The sequence below is a fragment of the Rhynchophorus ferrugineus genome, unplaced genomic scaffold (genome assembly GCF_030347505.1).
Source record: "Rhynchophorus ferrugineus isolate W39M unplaced genomic scaffold, kcgeb_rfMv2 rfM3, whole genome shotgun sequence".
NCBI classification, from domain to species: domain Eukaryota; kingdom Metazoa; phylum Arthropoda; class Insecta; order Coleoptera; family Curculionidae; genus Rhynchophorus; species Rhynchophorus ferrugineus.
In genome coordinates this window covers 14,070,521-14,086,139 of record NW_027472582.1, presented here as the reverse complement: position 1 = coordinate 14,086,139, position 15,619 = coordinate 14,070,521, and the positions used below count along the sequence as shown (strand labels likewise).

At 31.0% G+C, this 15,619-nt stretch overlaps 1 protein-coding gene across 7 annotated transcripts in view; it reads right to left on the bottom strand.

The window, feature by feature from the left end:
- LOC143194296 (calcium/calmodulin-dependent protein kinase kinase 1) overlaps window positions 1-15,619 on the bottom strand; it is a 266,228-nt gene that overhangs the window by 51,940 nt on the left and 198,669 nt on the right. Inside the window, exon 1 of one of the 7 annotated variants that reach the window (XM_076400976.1) lies at window positions 5,053-5,229. The exons of the other annotated variants lie outside the window; for them this stretch is intronic. Coding sequence (XP_076257091.1) covers window positions 5,053-5,071 — 19 coding nt within the window. The 5' untranslated portion in view covers window positions 5,072-5,229. Of the gene's footprint in view, window positions 1-5,052; window positions 5,230-15,619 lie in introns of those variants that run through there. 7 annotated transcript variants of the gene reach the window in all.

Sequence of the window (15,619 nt, the reverse complement as noted above, 5' to 3'; positions counted from 1 at the left end):
ATTCTTGTGACGCAATAAAAAATTAATCTGACCATTAACAACATACAGTATATTGTTATTTAGTTGTAGAATGCGTGGGATACGTATTAATGATTTAATACGCATTGTTATTATACACGAACTGTGGTTTTTATACATTATTGGTTTTATTTATGTAGATAAGGCTATTTAAATTTATCGAAACAGAATACTAATAAAAAAGATTATTAAAAATTGTGTTTTGTTTATAAAAAATAATATCCGACATACGTGACTGTGAATAAAAATGTTACAAATTCATAAAATTCCTGTAATTTTGGCTAACGGAATAATTTTTAACATACATTTCCATAACATGTAAACTTTGTCATAACATAGCGATATCCTTTCTGTAATAATTTATTAATGATTACTGTCAAACAGAAATGTCAAATCACGAGACACGAAGGTTTTATATAATAGTAAGCTTTTGAAGTTTGATAATAAATAAATGCGATAATAATAATTTTTCTATCGCTGTATCTAAGCTATTAAGTTTTGTACACGGATGATTCCAAATCGCCCGAGGGAGTAGGCGCAGCTGTTTTTGGATCCTCTAGAATAGAAACTTACAAACTTCATAAACATCCATCTGGAATGCTCTACAGATTGTATTGGAGGTTGAGTCTGGCGATTGGTTGATTTGTACTGATTCCCTGAGCTATTATCGTTGGTATCTATAACATCTATCACAATCTTGTTGAACGGAAAAGAAAAATATCAATTATTTGGGTTCCCAGTCATGTGGGCATAGATGGTAATGAGAGAGCAGACAAAGCAGCTAAAGAAGCCACTCTAAGTGGTACATATATTCCTAACTTTCCATATTATAAGGATCTATATCCCATTATTACCAATAAAATCGAGATTTTTTTACTTTTATGACATTATCTACTAATAGGTATAAACAGGTACTGTTAAACAGTTCTCACATTCATATCTTATGACTGGCGATGTTCCTCGGTTGTGTGATTATTGTGGACTATTAAAAACAGTCCGACATGTTTTACAATCATGTGAGGCTCTACGGTCTATTCGAATTAGACATAACATACCTACAAATCTGAAAACTCTTTTCATTATTTACATGAAATTCATTTACAGTATTCTATCTAATTTCTTATCTTATATTTAATTTTATTTTAGAGAAACCTTTACGTTATATTTTATCTATTGCTTTGGTTTCAATATATTAATATATTATGTATTATGAATTATAATTTTTTATACTGATATTATTTTATATGTGTTTATCCATTGATATAGTTTAAATATAAATAAAAAATGTTCTTTTCGAGAATGTAAAGGTTCTAACAAATTCATCGTGTTCCCAAAAGTTCTGTTTTAAGCCAGAATTAGCTTAATAAGGTAAAAAATGAGAAACTTAAAGGATTTTCTCATGAGTATTAATCTACGCATAGAATGGTTAGCTTTTTACATTTTAGACCAGACCACTATAGACCCAAATGTGGTAGACCACTGTTTAACAAAGATGGAGTTCCTAGTTGTAACCCATATAGTGTAAAAAGTATATGTGCCAAAGCAAATTTCAAGAAAATTCCGTACAATATATTATGCCAGCAAATGTCACTATTTTTCTAAACTATCACTTGTGTTTAACATCTGGAGGACGGAAATATAATAAGAAAAGTAATAATTAGGTGTTGCGACCTCTGGTGACTTGGCCGAGCATAATTTGGTTACAACTTTATACATTCGGTAGATGCTATTTGGATATCATACTAATAAGTTTTTTTCCTGGACCTTCTGGTACAATTGATCACAACTGTTATTTAAAACGATAATAACTAAGTATTGTTAAAATTTTGGGGTTATAAGAAAGCATTTCTAATTAACTATGCGAGTTAAGAATCTTAGTTTACAGCATTCGAAAAAAAATACGTAACTAATATATTTGTTCTCCCAACTTGTTCCATTATCCAAAATAAAGGCTACTGTCACGAATGTTATGTCAATGTTTAAAAACTGATTTTCTAAAAAAAATTTACTGATTTTTGCCACATTTTGTTGTTCATCGTAGTAAGTTTACAACATTTTTAAAACTCAAATTTAAAAGTAGATTAAATATCTATTAGAAGATTAATTATTTGATCGATCAACTAACATTTTATTAACTTAACGAAACCAAACATAAGACTCGAAAAGTGAATATGTTCAAAATACATCCTGAAATATTTTCCATTCATTTCATATGCATTATTTGAACTTTCCTTTATACCACGGACGTTCAAACTTTATTTGAATAGTTAATATTTGCTGTGTTTTTGTATAAAAAATATGATGAAATTAAGTTGAAAATATTAAGGTTCTTTATGGATGTGTCATGGTCAGAATCATTGTTTTATATTTAGTGCTGCAAGGAAAGAGTTATTTATAACGCATTTGTTGCATTATACTGTTATTATGCATCAGTTATTAACATATTATTTATAATAAAGTAAACAATCACACGATAATCACTATCAGTATTATAATTATTGAGTTCTTATAATAATACATAATTTACTAAAATTTTAATTTTCAATGTGTGTAGCAATAGCACAGAACCATAAAAGCTTCTGGGACAGAGATGGCATCACTGTTTATAGATCCATGTGAGATTTTAGTGAAATAACATTTCTTTGCTTTTATTATTTTAGTTGGTAAATATCGCAGAAACCAAATCATTTCATAAACATTAGCGTTGGTACTATCGACTGAAAAAGTGGAAACAGTCGGTAGTCAAAAAACTAGCGACCGAAAATAGTAATTACTATTTCATTCAAATGTTCGACTATTTTTCTATGCACGAATTCTTTCTCATATTAATTTTTGGAGGAAAGGAGGGAGACAAGTGTTTTCTGTGCTGTAAAATATAGATCAGTTTATTTTAAATAATTTTAAATTGGCAAGTGGAAGTGTGAAAAAGAGGGATGGAATAATGATCCCAAATAGAGTTTACCGTATTTTAATATTTGGAAATTAACAATGACATTTTATAATAGAAGTAATTGGTTTATTTCTATTTCATTTAAACGTATACTCCCAAATTTTTTCTTTTCAATCGTGCCATAAGTGAGAGAGAGATGTACATATTCCCTCTTGAACTTTCTTTGGGAAAAGAAAAGGAAAGAGATAATTCTATTACATTGAAAAATAAAAAGTTTTTTTATGAATGATGTAAAATTATTTTTTAGACGGCTTGGTGGCGCAGTGGTAAAGGCGATAGGACGGTCCTCCTACTGTTAGGCGATAGCCGCGGGTTCGAATCCTACTGGGGTATGGTGGTGGGTAAAATCCGATAAGGAAAATGATCCCAGTCACGCCAGTAACCAGGCTGGGTAAGACGGGATGTCTTCTGGGATGATTTCTAAAGTTGAATACTCGCCAGTCGGTAGGCTTAAAGCTGATGACCGTTGTTCGGAGGCCACGTTAAACTGTAGGTCCACTCCAGATAAACCCATGGTTGGTAAAAGGAGACTTTATTTAAAATATTTTTATATTTTATATAGTCATAAAATAAGGAATATTACTTATTTTGTGTATATATTTGACTTGATTATAAAGAAGATTGCAGTAATGACCACTAAATATTCGAATCCTATATTCTCAATCAAATTTTATCAACTATTTAACTATTATACCCTTTTTAAATACAATAATAATTTTATTTATCGATAATCAAGAATATTTTAAGATTATTATTCGTTGAAACTTCAATGAAAGAAGTTTTAACATTCCAACATACTAAACCTGATGATGCCGAATGTTCAAAATTTTATCAGAGAGTACAAAAGAAGTTTAATAACTAGAACCTTCTGGAAAATTATAAACAGAAGTTGTGTGAGTGGTACTGCGTTTGATCACATCAAAAAAAAAAAGCGAGTCGACTATTATGGGCGCTTTTTATAGCTGAGAGGCGAACATATCTCTTATATTGATGTATAAAGAATTATAGATCTACTACTACAGAAGTGACCCAGATATATTGCTATCTGAGTGTATAGTAACCGATGAAAGTTTAATTTGAGAGCAAATACGAAAAGTAAAAAAATTGTAGGTCGGACAGGAAATTTATTGAGTAATGTGAGTTTATGAGTATGAACTGCTGAAATGCTACTAAGCGTATCTAATGTAAGATGCAACAAAGAAACTCCAAAGTGTAAATAAAATCTTGGGAATTATTTAAAAATGGTTCTTCAACAGTTATCTATAGTTGTGAGAGTTCGTCTTTCTACGTATGTAGAGGTGTTTTATTGTAAGAAAGGAATATTTTTGATAAAATGAGACTTTATGCTTCGATAGCTATAAATATAAAATAGATATATAGATGAAGCTTCTTGCTCTACAATAGCTAGGTATAGTTTATTACGAGCTAGCTCAAAGCACTTTAATTATTTTATATTATAATGGTAAAGTAATTTTTTAACCATATCAAAGCTTCGTCATATTTTATAAAACTTTCCGAAAAAGGCTTAAATTCTGACTAAACCGTCAGATTTACCAGATATTGACCTATTAGTATTTGTATTTATGAATTCTCATAGTTTGACTTGTAAACACTTTCCTCAACACAATTCAAATGAGGTTTGAAAGATGGGGAACTATAGTGGCTAGTGATGATTTTCAGTATATTATAAAGAATCATATAGTGATGGCAAAAGACCAGCAAGAATTTCGAGACCATACAATGTATTATAACATGAATAACAAAACTCAATGCCAATATTCATTTGAAATATATCTTTAGAAAGAATATTACCAATATACTTATATTTATGACAACATTATCATAATATCGAATGTAGAAATATAAAACAAAATATCGAATACAAAATGGTTTTAATGTAATAAAATAATCATTTTTAATAAAATTATTAGATTGGAATAAAAGAAACAAAAAAAATTAAACTCACAATAAGTAAGTCATACAATGTTGACTATTGATAGGAGAAAATAAATTTAAAATTTAAATTGGTCTTATTAAGTCTATTTTTTTTGTAATCATAAAACTTGTGATTTAATTTCACTTACAAATAAGTTCTGCATCCATTGAAGACAGTTTCTCACTATCATCCGTAACGACACTTCGTTAGTCTCCTGACTACGGTCAAAGTCCCGCATGTGCTGTTAGCTGAGCGCCAGCGGAAAATACACTAAAATTTGTTAAAACAAAATGCGGCGTCCTGACGACTGGCAATTTTCAATCTGGGTAGTAAACAGCGAGCGCAACGGACTGATGCTGGACGTGATTGTTTAAATATCAGTGTTTTGATAATAGCAGTATTTTATTACCAAGTTTTGTGACAACGGATGTCAGAAACTTATATATACTTCTTATACATACTTCTTATGTAATATTAGATGAGTAAAAAAATAATCAATTGGTTCTTATTGTGTAATTCAACAACAGTGGCAATAACATGTAATATGTAATATGTAATTTGAAATATTATATTAGTTTCACATTTATTGCAAAAAATCGGTACGATACATTTTATTTAAAATATTTTCGATCGATTTTTCATATTTTCAGGCAATTTATGGATTTCATCTCGAAAGAACTATCCACGAATCGACTCATGTTTTGGTATAACAGATCAGTTGAAAAGTCACCGACCTGACACATAGATGGCGCTACTAGAATTAAATCTATATGTTTTTTACTTATACCTAACCTTCAAAAGATGCGTGTATAAATTTGACAGCTGTCGGATGATACTGTTTGTGAATTATAGCATTGTGAGTGAAGTAACTTTTTTTGTTATGAAAAAAATGGATAAAAAGGAATTTCGCGTGTTGATTAAATATTGCTTTTTGAAGGGAAAAAATACAGTTGAAGCAAAAACTTGGTTTGATGCCGAGTTTCCGGACACTGCCCCAGGAAAATCAACCATCAAGGATTGGCATGCTAAGTTTAGACATGATGAACTGAGCACCGAAGACGGTGAACGCAGTGGACGCCCAAAAGAGGTTGTTATCGACAAAAACATTAAAAAAATCCACAAAATGATTTTGAATGGCCGTAAATTGAAATGGAATGAAATAGCAAACACTCTAAAGATATCAACTGAACGTGTATATCATATCATTCACGCATATTTTTACCAAAAACAACGACGAGTTTATGATTCGGAGCAGTGTTTGAAGATGATCAAGCGTAATAAACCCGAGTTTTTACGTCGATATGTGACAATGGATGAAACATGGCTCCATCATTTCACTCCGAAGTCCAATCGACAGTCATTCGAGTGGACTGCACAAGATGAACCCGCTCCAAAGCGTGGGAAAACGCAACAGACGGCTGGCAAGGTTATGGCGTCTATATTTCGGGATGTGCATGGAATAATTTTTATTGACTACCTTGAAAAAGGAAGGACCGCCAACAGCGACTATTATTTAGAGTTATTGGACCGTTTGAAGGACGAAATCGCCGAAAAACGGCCGCATTTGAAGAAAAATAAAGTGCTGCTTCATCAAGACAATGCACCGTGTCACAAGTCAGTGAAAACGATGGCAAAAATCCATGAATTGGGCTTCAAATTGCCTCCTCATGCTTCCTGTTCTCAGATCTCAAAAGAATATTCGCTGGGAAGAAATTTTCGTTGAATGAAGAAGTGATCGCTGGAAGTGAGGCCTATTTTGAAGCAAGGACAAATCGTACTACAAAAATGGTTTTGAAAAGTTGGAGGGTCGCTATAATCAGTGAATCACCCTTGAAGGGAATTATGTTGAATAAAAAAACTAATTTTGCCAAAAAAATGTGCTTTACTATGGCAGGCCGGGGACTTTTCATTTGCCCTGTTATTCGTCAGAAGTGAAACGCTCCCAAGTAGGTCGCGAGTCATATGTCGGAATAAGTAGTAATCAGAAGGAGTAAGGTCCGGAGAATACGGTGGGTAGGGTAGCATTTCCCATTTGAGTGTTTCGAAGTATGTTTTCAGCGTTTTTTTAACATGTAGTCGAGCGTTGTTATGCTAAAGAATAATATTATTGTGTCTTCGTATTTCGGCCATTTTTCGCGCAGTGCTCAGCTCAAGCACATTAATTGTAGTGATCCTCATGCACTTCATTAGCTTTTTGAAGCTTACGGTGTACCACACCAAACTCTATATTCCCTCAAATACATCATTAGACCATTAGCTTGGTGCCATGGATATTCGGCTTTGCAATTCATCTTGATACATGACGAGATTGTCCCCATATTTTTTTCTCTTTGGATTATTGTAATAGATTCATTTTTCAAGACCAGTAACTATACCATGCCAGAAACCTTTCCGACATTGACCTTGAAGAAGTATTTCACACATGACTAAATGCCTTTCAATATATTTTCGTTTCAGATCATATGTCACAAGCTTTTGGAACATTCTCATGTTCTTCGAATGATTGGAAATGGTTTCTTGTCTTACTTCCAGCAATTCTGCATATTCTTCTTGCGTTTTAGACGGATTATCATCGAGTAATACTTTCCAGTCGTCGTGTGTTTTTTTGGCTCTCCAGGACACTTCTTGTTTTCGATGTCAAAATCGCCATTTTTAAAACGTCGTTACCAGTATTTCGATATTGAAATCGATGGTTGTCATAAACTTCAAACATAATTTGATGATCTTCAGCCGCCTTTTCTTCAAGTCGAAATAAAACAGGAAAACTTCCGGCAAATGTTTACTCAAACATTTCTTGTTCAAACTTTATCGAATATACTGAAAAGTGAGACCTGCCAGTGAGTTTTCAATATTGTTAGAAATGTACAAGATGCGATTTAATTACGTATAGCACCATCTATTGTAAACCCTTAAAAATTATTTAATGGGCTTGATATTATTGAGAATATTGCTTATTGTATTGCTACTACTAGGTTGAGGAAAAAGTCGATTTCACTTTTTTTGTGCTCTTCAAAGTCAACAGTTGATCAAATACATGATATTACAGATGTAATTAATAAAAACTTTTAAAAAATGTGTAAATCTATGTGATTGTACCGCAGGGTAGTGTGCTTGGACGAATTTGTACTTATGATAATTCCGACCTTCACTCAAGCAATAAAACCACAAAATTTTCGATGTGCTTGCGCAGCACATTCCCTTTTTGGAATTAAAAAGCAACATATCACGAAAATGATAATCTCCATTTTCAAAGCTTATATTAACTTTTGACTTAGACTTGTCTTTTGATTAGGGTGTTTAAAAAGATCACTACCTTTCAAGCGCGTTATGATAGGGCTTCATTGAATAAGTATCACTATAAATACTTTAAATTCATCTATTAAAAAAAAATAGAAATTATTTTTAACCAATCTTATAATTTGAAGTATTTTTGGAGCAAGAGATTTGGAGTTTTAGATGCAACTATGAACCGATACATTTTTTAAAATATTTATATGTGGACATCTGATATGCTATTGATTATAACGAGTAGTGGTCAGAAGGAGCAAATTCTGGAGAATAGTGCGAGTATGGTAAGACTCATTTGGCATGCCCTGATTGTAGTGCAGAAAAATTATTCTGTCGTGTTTTTAATTAAAATAATAACTACGTTATAAACAAATCCTTATGAACATATGGCATCAAAATATAGAGTTACGCCAAGAAGAATAATTTGGACGTAATTTAATGCTTTCACAACAAAGTATTCAGGAGTATCGTTAACGCCCCATAGTACTTCAAAAATGATTATCTCCAAAAGAACTTGCAATGGATACCATTTAATAAGTCGTCAGAATATTTTCTTCTATCGCTTATGCTTTTTGACAAAGTCAATATGACTCCTTCGCTCTGACTTTTCAGTGCTGGGTTGAATGGAATTGCAACTGAGAAAGCCAGTTGTCCTCTTTTGATTCCTTAGAATCAATGAATTATAGCAAAAAGTTTAAAATACAGGAAATCGAGAATATAACGAATTAACAAAGTGGATTATAAATAATTTAATTAATGCTTATTTATGGGATATAAAATTAGGAATTAAATTAGTTAATACCACATTTCTAGCGACTGAGTGTTGAATGAATTAATAATGACAAAAGTTGAAAACATAACATGTAAGATAAATAATGCAAATTGGTCTAAAATATTTAGTATTAAAATAATATTCTTGGTTTGCATTTTATCAAGGTTCACTAGTATTCCTAATTTGAATTTAAAAATAACTTTTTATCTATAAACCAGAAATAAAAATGTGGCTAAAAATAACAACATTGCATTAGTTGAAGATATCGTACTCAGCCAGTAGTAAAAATATTTGACGAATGCATTGGTACAAGCCATAAACATTTTTGAAGGTCTATTTCAAGAATAAATATTCAGATATAAAATTATTTCAAAAATCCGATAGCGAGCAATAAGCCTTGAGCTGCATTTCCTTTATTTATACAGTACCGTGAAAATGGTATGGATTGAAGCCATCATTTTGATGTATTAAATATTTAATTAAATAAAATTGAATAAAATAGAATGTGTTCAATACTAAATATACTTTGATTAGTTGTATATATTCCTTGTCTTTGGGTTATTTCCACGAACAAGCGTTTGCTCTTGTTAATTTCAAAGACGTTGATTTGTTTATTGTTAGTTTTGCATTTTACATTGTCTTGCGACTTTGATTGTTGAAGTAAAGTATTATTACTTATCATTTTTGATTCAATTAATGTGAAGTTACTATAAAAGTTGAGAGTAAATAACAGTTTTTTTTGTTGAATGCATATTATTGTAAAAATATTTTTCCAAAATTTACCATAAGATAGTTATAGGATACTAGGTATAATCTTTGATACTAATGAACAGATTTGGTATACATTGTGACGTGGACCCTACATGGAAAGTGGTAAAATAATTGAGTTTTGGGTATAAATATCATAATATATTACAAATCCCAATTATTGTCTCTTAAAGATTAATGAGATGTTTCAATTAATGTACCCAACCTAATATAAACAAACATTTTTGAATCATTTGTAATATAAAGAAATATTTGATTGCAATTTTGAATAATATTTGTTTAAGAATATAACTATTTTTATAAGCAATTATAAGACTAATGATTTATCTTTTAAATGTGATAATATATGCATTAGAATGATATATTAAAAACACTGCAGATATTTTAAAAAATTAATCACATCTTACATTAGATATGCTTAGTACGATTTTAATTTACAAATTAATTTACTACAAGTAAGGCATGTATTTCCTAAATTAAAATAATACTTTTACATTATAAAAGAGAACATGAAAAATGAAAATATATACAAATTGTTGTTAAATAAAATAATATAATTTGAATTAAAACCAGAGCTGTTAATTGTTTTTGTAATTAATTTTACAATTTTATATTATATTTACTGTTCTAAAGGCGTAGTAATCTGATGGGTAAGTTGAAGTTATTTTAGTTTCCAATTAAATAATTTAATAAATAAGGATAATTAAAATTTGATCTTTTTGTATAGTATAAAGACCTGACTGAGGTCGTCGCAGTCAATCAAATGTGTTAGCACATTTGACCTCACTCACGTGCACGACCTCAGCTACCTCACGTGCTAACCGCATTGATGATCAGAGAGAGACAGATCAAGAAAATAGTCGTATTGCTATGTCAGAATTCCGTTCTGTAGAGAGTGACAATGAAGTAGATAGGCTCAGAGTGTAACGAGTTCGTGCACATCAAACACAACAACAGCTGGCACGACATAATGAAATTGAGCGATTCCGCAGACACAGTGCTCCTGTGATCTTGGAATGAGCTGCATTCCACTATGATGCGGCAATAGATTATTGTGCCGACAAATCGGTAACAATTGGGGAAATGACAATAATTTGTAAATATTGCAAGGTGTTAAAATACAGTGGTGAATCTACTGGATTATGTTGTGCTTGAGGCAAAGTAAAACTGTCACAATTGGTACCACCACCAGATCTTTTACGCTCTTTAGTTTCTGGAATTGGAAATGATTCTAAGCACTTCTTGGCTAACATTCAGAAATATAATAGCTGTTTCCAGATGACATCATTTGGCGCTACACATATTATACAGGATAATTTCATGCCCACTATCCCACAGTTGACCCAAAATTGCATGTAGTAGTTACCAAACACATGATACATGGACCTTGCGGAGTTTTCAACTACAATTCACCCTGTATGGTTGACGGCAAGTGTTCTAAGCGATACGTTGACTCTTGACGCAACATTTTATTTTTTGAACGTAAAAAGGTATTAATTATATAGAAGAAAATCCATATAATTATATGGGAGATATAATTATATAATTATAAGAACAGTTATCCGTACATAATAAGTTGCTGCTGTACAAGCATATATGTTACTATGTATATATGGAATTCAGTTATAGGGATGCTTCGCGAGAAGTAATACCAACATAATACAAGTATTTTAAAATAAAGTTTTGGGAAGTCTTGTGGACGCACCCTGATGGTAACTGTATACAAGATATGAGGAAAGACTCCACTTCCATATAAAAATGGTAAAATATTGGTAATAATGTGGCTATATTTAGTTGTTATTATTTAGTTACTATATTTCGTATACGTACACTTCACAATTTTTTAAAAATATTTTAAAGTTTCCTTTTTACCAACTAGTGCTTATCTAGACTGGACCTACTGTTTAAAGTGGGCTCCGAACCACAGTCCTCGGCATTATATCCTACCGACTGGCGAATGACCAACTTAGAAATCATTCCAGAAGAATTCTGGTCTTACCCAGCCTGGTTACTGGCGTGAATGGGATCATTTTCTTTGTCGGATTTTACATTTTTAACTAGGATAATCAGAAACATAACTTTACGACCATGCCCCAGCAATATTCGAACCTGCGGCTATCGCAACAGTAGGTGGACCATCCTGTCGCCTTTCCCACTGCGCCAACCAAGCCGGCACTTACGTATTGACACTAAATCTATGGAGTGGGTAGACAATGATCTTCAGATTTAGAGAGTATTTTTGTTTTATGTTTGTTTTAATGATAATATTAATGTATGTGTTATTTAATATTCTATGTATTCATATATATGTTTATTATGTAGTAAATAATATAGTACGCAACAATATAAAAAGGTAATATACTTACTATTATACAAATAAAATATTTTAAGGTAATAATGTGGTCAGTAAATTATTGGAGCTCAAGATAATGAATGTAGTTAAAGCCAATTAATTAAGCAATACATAACTCTGATCTCTATGTTAATTATAGCTTATTTTATAATCTGATGAACTCGTTTTACGTTGTTACATGGAGCCAGCTCAAAATAGTCCAATCATGTATCGAATTTTGTAATGAAATTCTTGATTCTCATTCCAATATTAGTCATGTAACAATCAATTTAATTTTAATAATCATCTAATCTGATCATATGATTACATTCTTTTATTGTCATGGCACCGATGATGCTGAAATCTTATAAAAATTGATTATTCATTTCTTATCTGTAATTCTTTCTGAAATACAACAAAGATGTGTTTATATTTAGAACAAATGTTATGAGTCATTTTTGGTAACTGTCAGATACAACTATTGTAAAAAATATAAGCAGCTATAGTAGTAATGACTATTTAAGTTCATTGTTCACGCTGATATGTTAGTCATAGAAAATATAGTTAACTTTTTCACCACATATATATAACAATACATATTATTTCCATTATACTAAATAAAAAGCCGACTTGGTTGGCGCAATGGTAAAGGCGACAGGACGGTCCTTCTACTGTTGCGATAGTCGTGGGTTCGAATCCTGGTGGAACGTGGTCGTTAATTTATGTTTGTGATTGTGAGGCAAGAGTGCAAAATCCGACTAGGAAAATGATCCCAGTCACGCCAGTAAACAGGCTGGGTAAGGCCGGATGTCGTCTGGGATGATTTTTAAGTTAGTCACTCGCCAGTTGGTAGGCTCAATTCCGAGGATCGTGGTTCAGAGCCTATGTTAAACTGTAGGTCCAGTCCAGATAAAGCCATAGTTGGTAAAAGGAGACTTTTACGTTTTTTTAAGAGAAAAAATACACATTATTATTATTTTCCGTAAAATGTTCATGAATGCGTTTATGCGGAGTATGCTTTATTTAAAATTAATTGTGGGTATCACTTTTGATGTTCGAAAGATGGTGGTTTTGATGTGAAAGGTGGAGAATATTTGGCTAATCCATAGAAATATGAAAATGAAGTATTTTACGTTTAATCGTTAGGTTACACATTCATGAGGACTAAAAGGAGAATTCATCACATGAAATTATGAAATGTTAGGATGAATTAATCATTGGAAATATTTCAACAAAAACGAAAGAACTATTTGAAAACTAGGGTGTCATGTTAATTAACTTAGAAGACGTTGAAAAAAAAATACGTCTCATGTCCTTACTACTAGAAGTTGTTCTTAATCGGAAAAGATATATTAACTCTGACAAGGCATTCATTTCTATTTAGGTATGATAATGTTGAGAGTAATAATATCTAAAAATTGTTTTAACTATTGAAAAATGTAGTTTCCAATCGACAGCATTTATTAATTTATACTATAACAAAAATTGAAATAAACCATTACAAATTTTGATATATCTTTAGTCCTAATTAGGCTATAATTCTATGAAGCTTTGATCTATATCCACTCATTATCTAATTAATGATTAAATTATCTGCTTAACTGGACATTAAAGTTAATTATAGAACATCACTAGTTCGGAAAATCATACATTTTCTCGATAGTTTTACTTGCAAATACCACGTGACAATTACAGTTTTTATATACATTAAAAAGATACTATGTTTAATGTTTTAAATCTTGTAAAACAGTAAATTTAATTAACGGTATTAATGAAGAGAAAGACAATCAACTTAATCTAATGTTACTGATAGTAAACTCTCACCAGGAACTGGCACACTATTTAAACGATAAATTGTCCTTGAAACAATTACTGCCAGAGCTAGCCCAACAATTCATTTTAAACATAAAACCGGATGTTATTATAAGTGATAAAATCTCGAACTGTATATTTTTCTGTGGATGAGGCCAATTTATAATATGCATTGTTATTCTTTCGTCTACTTAGTAAAATTAGGTGCTTTTTATATGTTTTCTAGATTCAATATTTTACTTTTTCAGCTATCATATCGACCCACTTTTGATAATTATACTAAACTGATGTATTCTTGTTTTTTGAGACCTTAAATAATTTATTGATATTATCTAATAGTTAGTATGTCGATGATAATGCATATACGGTGGTAATGGTCTTCAAGTTTCCTGCCAAAATCTGTAAGGATCTTGTGACAGCTGAACTATAGATAATATTGCTTTTAGTGATAAATATAAATAACGCTATGGTATATGATAATATACCATAATATATGATGAATTAGTACAACTGGAGCCTTCAGCAAGAGTCAAATTAAATATTTCAATCAATAGTACTTCATTTGTTTTATCGGATCACTGGTTGGATTCAATAGTATTTTTTATCGTTGGTTTGATATTGTTCGTCCTTAAAAATGGGTTAGAGAGGGATCAATATTACATGACCGTTATATATAAAGAAATTTTTTAATTTATTTGGTGTATTGGGCTCTCTTTCGTAGAAGTGGAAGTTAATTAGGACTCGATTTATAGCTTTCTACACCAGAATCCTCACATTTCAACTAATATCAACAAGATAAAACACAACTGGAGCCTTCAGTAAAAGTAAAATCAAATTAAAATTTCAATCAATAGTATTATTTTGTTTTATCAGGCCACTGTTTGGATCAATAGTATTTTTTTATAGTTTGTAGGTTAATGCTGTTTTGAAATAATTTGGGTCTAATAATAACAGGGCCATGTATGACTAATTGGTGACAAATGATTAAATAATTTTTATTTCATTTGAAATAAATCTTAAAATAACAAAAAAAAACAAATACTTCTTTACATTGCTTACTGTAGTTTAACTAAGAGCCACTGATCGTTTAAACATTTTTCATTATCAGTCTATGTTATATAGTATTTTTGTTATAGAATAGTACTACATAAATACGATATTATGTACTAGCATTTTCGCAAACAATTTATGGACGAAAGTCTTATCATTGTTTATGTTTTTTAGCACGTAAATAGTGTGTTTTTACTACCGAATTAGAGTATGTTAAAATGCCAAAAAATATTTTTACCATTTAGTATCAATTTCAACACTAATATAATATGGTAAAAATAATAAATTATTATAAATATTTAGACATTTTTAATGAAAACGGTTACATGAAAAAGTTATTTAAGGATTACAATTATATATGATATGATATGATACGATATGATATGAAATTGCCGGCTTGGTGGCGCAGTGGTAAAGTTAAGTACTGTTGCGATAGCCGCGGGTTCGAATACTACTGGGGCATGGTAGTAAATTTATGTTTGTGATTGTTTACAATTTGTGATTGTGGCAAGAGGCAAGTTAGTCACTCGCCAGTCGGTAGGCTTAATTCTCAGGACCGTGGTTGGGAGGCCACGTTAAACTGTAGGTCCAGTTCAGATAAACCCCACGGTTGATAAGAGGAGACTTTAAAATATACTTAAAAAATATAATAGAAATTTAAATATATATGAGCATATTTGAATTTATTAAAAT